Source organism: Octodon degus, unplaced genomic scaffold (assembly GCF_000260255.1).
Source record: "Octodon degus isolate 3935 unplaced genomic scaffold, OctDeg1.0 scaffold00039, whole genome shotgun sequence".
NCBI lineage: Eukaryota > Metazoa > Chordata > Mammalia > Rodentia > Octodontidae > Octodon > Octodon degus.
In genome coordinates, this window is record NW_004524615.1 from 3,191,352 (window position 1) to 3,198,305 (window position 6,954).

The 6,954-nt window shown below is 45.2% G+C and overlaps 1 protein-coding gene across 1 annotated transcript in view; it reads right to left on the minus strand.

Annotated features, from left to right (window-relative positions):
* The window catches only part of Myo16 (myosin XVI), a 416,963-nt gene that overhangs the window by 264,021 nt on the left and 145,988 nt on the right, over window positions 1-6,954 (minus strand). The window contains exon 12 of the mRNA XM_023715200.1: window positions 2,853-2,918. Within this exon, the coding sequence (XP_023570968.1) occupies window positions 2,853-2,918 (66 nt within the window). The remainder of the gene's footprint in view (window positions 1-2,852; window positions 2,919-6,954) is intronic.

Here is a 6,954-nt window from a genome sequence, read left to right on the forward strand (position 1 = left end):
TACTTATGATAGTATTTAATATATTTAATCAAAGCTATAAAAGATATCTCACAGAGAAGCAAAAGGGGATTATTCTTTTTTGGGGGGGATTATTCTTTGAGAGGAATTTTACAGACCTAAATAAATGAATATATTTAGAAATTATTATAAAGCGTCCAGTTTTTCCTAAATTTGATACAATAAAATTCAAAATCCCTGGAAATTCTGTCCTCCTCATCTCAGGGGACTGGTACGCAGATTCTGAACCAGAAGGGCAATGCGGGTGACCCAGGCCAGCTCTGACACCTGGATGTGGAGCACTGAGGTCCAGGGGCCACCATGTCTCACTGTGGACCAGTGGGACAGAACCGGAGTTGCATGGGTGGAGCCTTCGTGTTTGGTGACCTGTTCACGATGTAGTGATACAGCAGTGTTTCTTAAAAACAGGTTTGCTTCAGATTGATGTGTGTAAAGAAAACAAATGAATGTTGACTCTGCATCTTAACAAAGTGTTTTCCACAGACATGGAGACTCTAGATTACTTAAGTCTCCTTCAAAGAATGAAGAAAAAGGTCACATCACAATAGTTAGACTTTTTCTTTGAAAGTCTTGAATGTTCACCTCACAGAAGAGGCAGACACTGGACAAAAATCCTGTGAAATGTGACCAGTACCACTGTTTACCAGAGAACCATGAAATGAGGTTGCACTAGACACGGTGAGTGAATGATACACAGACCCACATGTGGGCCAAGAGAGAAGTGAGTGGAATTGCTGTGACCTACAGGGCGACATGAATTGGCACATCTCGGAAAACTTTGCATTTCTCAAAACAGAACAATGTGTTCAGAACTGGACCCTCTGACCCATAGATTCCTTTGTTAGGTATGCATCCCACAAGCAGAGAACAAGTTGTTGGACACAGGTGTGAGCATGCGCATGGTGGCAGTACCCTCTCTCAAGCAGACCCAGTTTCCATCAGCGATCACCATATATCCATAAAAGGGGAATTTTTGTTTTGTTAGTGGGCATTGAGCCCAGGGTAAACTACATCCCCGGCACTTTTTAAATTTTGTTTGGAAGCACTCTCTATAAATTGCTCAGGCTGGCCTCCGACTTGTGATCCGTCTGCCTCAGCCTACATCACAGCTGGGATTACAAGTGTGCACCATCATGCCTGGCCACAAAAGGGATTTTGTATAGCAGCACAAAAGAGAAATCCTGCTCTGCTTCCTATCGTACTTGCTATGTCATACACCCCAAAACACAGAGGGTGCTACTAATAGTCTTTTTCTTGATCAGCATAATGGTTTTAAGAGTGTGACTCCTTTATATAAATTACATAAAAACAGTATCTAATATTTGCACTCCATGAAATATTGATGCATCACTATTCTAAATATTTACAGAAATATTACTCATTCATAGCAAAGTGACAGAAATAGCACTGAGCTATTCTTGACACTTTTTAGTAACCACAGGTCAGGTTAATATTATTCTTCGATTAGAACTGAAATGACTGTGGGAAATTTCCCACTCCTGTCCCTGAGAAGGGACAAATGCCCAGGGAGAGGTCCAGGTGTGGGGACAGAAGGAAGGGAGAGGAAGCTTCAAGTCAATTTTAAGGCACTCAGAATTGTACCTTGGAATGAAGGTGGATAGTGGTTGTGCACAGGACTCTCTGTTCTCCTGGGCTGTACCTGTGAAAAGTATTCAATTTCTTGAAGGCATAGAGAGTTTCCTGTCTCTGTCTGTCTCTGTCCCTGTCCCTGTCTCTGTCTGTCTCTGTCCCTGTCCCTGTCTCTGTCTGTCTCTGTTCCTGTCCTTGTCCCTATCTCTGTCTCTGTCCCTGTACCTGTCCCTGTCTCTGTCCCTGTCCCTGTACCTGTCTCTGTCCTTGTCCCTGTCTCTGTCCCTGTCCTTGTCCCTGTCCTGTCTCTGTCCCTGTCCTTGTCCCTGTCCCTGTCTCTGTCTGTCTCTGTCCCTGTACCTGTCCCTGTCTCTGTCCCTGTCTCTGTCCCGGTCCCGGTCCCTGTGCCTGACCCTTCCCTGTCCCTGTCTTTGCCTCTGCCTCTCCTGGCTCCTTTCAATATCAATTTGCTGTGTTAGCGCTGCAGGACTACAGGTCTACTCCCTGCCTCACATGTGCCAGGGACCTGCTTTATGGTAGGGTTTCTGTCTCACAAGTGGGTCAATCCCCCCCCCTTTTTTTTGTGGCCGATTCAGCTCACCCTGGGGCATGGGGCTAGCAAGGCATGTGGTTCCGGGGATCAATCTGTGATCCCTGTGCTTTGCCTAAGCTTGCCTAAGCAGGTGCTTTGTACTGCTGAGCTATCTTACTGGTCCACTCATAGGTTCACAAAAGCAGAGAGCTAAATAACAGTATGTTTTCATTTAGCTGGGATAGTTTCCTACATGGAATTTTTTCTTTATGTGGAGGGCCTCGTACCTAAACCCACCAGTCCTAGGAGAGCTCTGGTGGTGTTGTCCCTGTTCCCATTGCTTTACCAAGACAGAACTTCTTCAGACAGGAAGCCCATGTTCAAGTAAAGGCTTAGCATGCTGGTCTTGAGTTTGTAAAGGGTGTGTGAAAAATGTAGTCTTATGCTATTTATCTTTAGTCTAGTGAATAGTAATAGCAAAATTCCATATTTTAAATGCAAAAAATATTTTTGATAAAATAATTGATTTTCAAATTTTCCTTGGAACAAACTAAATTAACTTATTTGACTTAAACAGAGAATTTAATATTTCACTCAGAAGTGTGGCTTCAATTATTGTTGGATTATTCTCTTCTTATTCATTGGCTATAATTGTGTATGTCTAGTGAGTGTTATTTTACATGACTGATGATATTTTAAAATTTACACTCACCATGGTAGAATAAATTGGGAGTTCCTTGAAAGGGTTGACCAGCAGAAGGATGTCCCCAATGAAAGTCTGTTAAGAAAAGGGATAAATCACTCGTGAGCCAGAGACAGTGTCTTTAAAAATTAAAAATCACCTAATTTAAAACTTATTCCTACAAATATAATGAATGTATAAAGATTATGCTTTAACATTTTACAAGTTGTTTCAAATATTTTACTTAATGAACTACAAATGATAAATTCAACCAACAGTTCTAAGTGTTGATCTGAGCTGGTGCTGCCATCACCAGCCTGAATAAACAACGTAGCATTTCAATACTTGACAAGCACACGGGAGAAGGAAGCGAGCAGTGAGTTCTATGCTGCTGTAGAAGAAAACAAACCTAAGGTATTATTAAGGCACAAAAATGATAATTTGTTAATTAACAAAATGTTGGTAATGAGATATAAGGAAACAAGTAACAAAGGGACAAATAAATGATAAAATGACAGATTTAAACCCACTCATACTGGCAATTACAGAAACTACAGTTACCAAATACTTTCAAGACAAATATATAAACTGGACTAAAATATTACATAGGTGGTACATTCAACCAGTACATATGATAAGCATATGTGGTCTTGTAAGATAAATAAACGAATCTGATGCAGGAAAATAAAAGTGGGTGAGGAAAGGGTGAGACAACAGCTAGTCCGCGACTTCAGGGCACTGCCAGTGGCGCAGGTGTGTGCTTAAGATAGAGCCCGCCAGCCCCCACGTGAACAAGTGGGGCACCCTCCTGCCAAGGGGACGTGTGACGGTGCTTGTTTAAAGGGGTCTGCCCAGGGCTGCGTAGAAGAAAACAGCCACAGGCAATTGGAGGAGGGACACCGTACTGCTGTCTTTGGAAAGTGCCACTAAGTTTCGGAGAAGAAAACAGAAGCGAGAGAGCAGGGTGGGGGAGAGCACAGACGTCCGCTGCTGGAGAGAGGGACCCTAAAACACCAACACGCAGGATGGCAGCTTCTGTTGAGGAATTTTTATACTGCCTTAGTCACTGGTACTCAAAGAAGGTCTCTGAAAACATACATTGTGACAAACAAGCATAGTTTATAAAATGTCTTAAGCAGGACATAAAATCATTAATCCTAAATAATTAATGACCGAGCCAAGTGAATGTCAAAACCATACAATATGACCACATACAAGTCCTCAAAGCCGAAGAAGCTCTTTTAATGAAATGAGACATTTTGAATACACTGTAGAGAAGAGAATTTTTAAATTGAAGAAGCCCAGAGATTTTGTTTACCTACTGTTCTTTTTTATTTCTTTTGAGACAGTCTTGCTATATAGTTCAGGCTGGCTTTCAACTCACTATGTAGCCCAGGCTGACGTGGACTTGTGAGGACCCTCCTGCTTCAGCCTCCCATGTGAGGGATCACAGTGCACCACCATGCCTGACTTCATCTCTGCAATCTGTGTAGGAGGGGAGAGAGACACTAAAGGGCTGGATTAGGGGGTTACAGAGCTGTGGGAGGGCAATGTCAATCTGAGAAGTTTACAGTTGAACTAAGCAACTCAGCTGGGGGCCAGGCTCCTCATTTTGTAAACATCCTGAGCCTGTGTGAGAGGGAGACAGGGAGAGGGAGCCAGCACTGCATACTCCCTCGGGATGGTAGCCTGCCAGCAACGTAAGAGAGGAAAAGGGGCTTGTTGCCCACTGCTGCTTCTGCTGCTTCTGCTGTCTTCCACTGCCATGAGCTGCTGCCCTCTGCCATGTGTCTCTCTGCCTTGCAGCCAGCCAACTATGCGCTGAAACCTCCACAAAATGAGCTAAGTAAACCTTTCCTTCCTTAATTCTGGGTGTCGGGGATTTTGTATCAGCAATGAGAAAAAAGTAACTAAAATGGAGGCACTGCCTTTGCCTCCCAATTAATCATGAGCTGAAAATTATAACATGAATGAATCACTCGTATATGAGATAAATACAAGGCTTACACAATGCAAACCCACACTCTTCTTAGATCCAACAGACTCAAACCATCCAAGTGCAGTAAGAGTCTTTAAACACATTTTCTTTTTTACAGACTGGCAATAAAACGTGCAGGCCACCAGCAATTCACAGACATTTGGAAGCAGTCATCACTAAATCCATAATGCTTGAACTCACATCGATCCACTAGAGGTAAATTCTGATGCTAACTTCAAGCACTCATCCAAGAAACGGGCCCAAGGGCCTGAGGTCTTCAGCTCTTCTGTGATGGGATGTGGAAAGCCACGTCTCACCCAGTGGCAGGCTCAGGCTTGCAGGACTTTCAGCAAGGTAGGACACAGGCCCTCCCCTTATCCAGACAGAGACCACGTACAGCAAAGGTCATCATGAATACAGAACACCAAGGAGGGGGAGAGAGGGCCTGAGGTGTCACTCAGGACTGTGAAGCACTCCAGGCCTCCTGGCTGCATGACAAATGGGGCTTGGTCCTTGGGCACATCTGGGAGTCACCAACCGCTGTGTGGGCACTGTCACTGGCCACAGTGGGGTCCTGTGGTCATGGCGTGGCAGAAAGTCAGGGGAGGCTGCCTTACACACAGGACTCTGAGCCCCACAGGAAAACCAACAGGAACCAGTGCCGCCAAGGCTGTGGGAAGTGCAGCGCTGTGCGGAGCCTGTGGGAATGTGAGCTTGTGCGACCACTAGGAGGTCAGTGTGCAGATGCCGCAAAACCCGAAAGCAGGAAGCCCCACTTCCAGCGATGCCCCTTCCATGCACCTTCCCCAAAGAGGTTAAGGGCCTCGTATTACAGGGATCCATGCATATGTATGTTTACAGCACCATGATTTCAACTGGTCAAGCTTGGAAGCAGCCTGTGAGTCCATCAACAGAGGAGTGAATAAAGAAAATGTGGTATTTATGAAGCTGGAATACTGCTGTGACATAAAGAAGGGTCAACAAGAGTCATCTGTGGGACATGGAGGCGCCTCGAGACCACGATGGTAAGTGAAACAAGCCAGACACGCAAGTTGCAACACCACATGGCTTCTCTTATAGAGGAAACCCAGAGCATAAGAGCAAAACAACACCTAGGTGATAGGAAACAGGGAGAGAGTGACTTCTGTGAGGGGACCAAGAGATGAGAGGGCAGGGAGGGACACAGATGGGAACTGAGGTGGTGATGCCAGCGCACCAGCCTCCTACCAGGAATGCGGTTCTGCTGCACTGTAGCCAGAGATCAGTAACAAATAAAATAAACAAATAATTTAAAAAGAAGACTCTGTGAGGCAGTTTCTGAAGCTCACTAGTTCATGGGCTTGAAAAGCAAGCTCAGGCGAGTAAAGAACCTCACAGAAGTCCCTGGTGCAGGCAGCAGGATTCTGCAGGGACCCCTCGGGCCAGATCAGGGTGGAAGGCCCCCAGGAAAGCACTGGGCCTCCTGGGAGCAAGGGCGGGGAAGCCACAAGGAAGGGGAAGCTGGGAGCTTCGTGACTCCAGTTGCCGGCTGGCCTCCAGGGCTCACCAGGAGAGATTGGGGGTGGACAGAGCTGCGCCAGGAAGAGAAGTCACTAAGTCCGCCTTGAGGAGGTGGGGCCGCAGAAAACAGCAGGGAGAGGCGGGACAGCAGCGCAGCCTTTCAGCACCATAGCCTCTAGTGCTGTCATTATAAGTAAAACATTAACACAGAAAGAACAATATAATGCTGAGGGAAAGACTAATAATGACAAAAAGTGTGCACTGTGCTGGGCGGGCAGCGGCCGATGCAATCAGGCCTCACCGGGGCATGGCCACAACTCACTTGCGTTAATTTTGATGGAAAGAATCTCCTTTTAAGTGTATTTAGGGTGACAGGCAATTTATTCGCACACTAAGATGCTGCATTGCATTTTCATGGACTAATCAGGATCTGACAATTTATTACTTGTTAAAGAAACTTCAGATGTCACATTTACATGAAAATTACTTAATCAGTTTCTCAGTAGATTAGGAAAAATAGGCATTATCAGGAGAGGATAACAGATACTGTATACAACCAGATTTTCCCACAGACATTCTAATTTAATCTCTCTGTTGCCCATGCCAGCAGTGATAAAATCAATGAGAGAGGGAGAGGGAGGGAGGGAGGGAGGG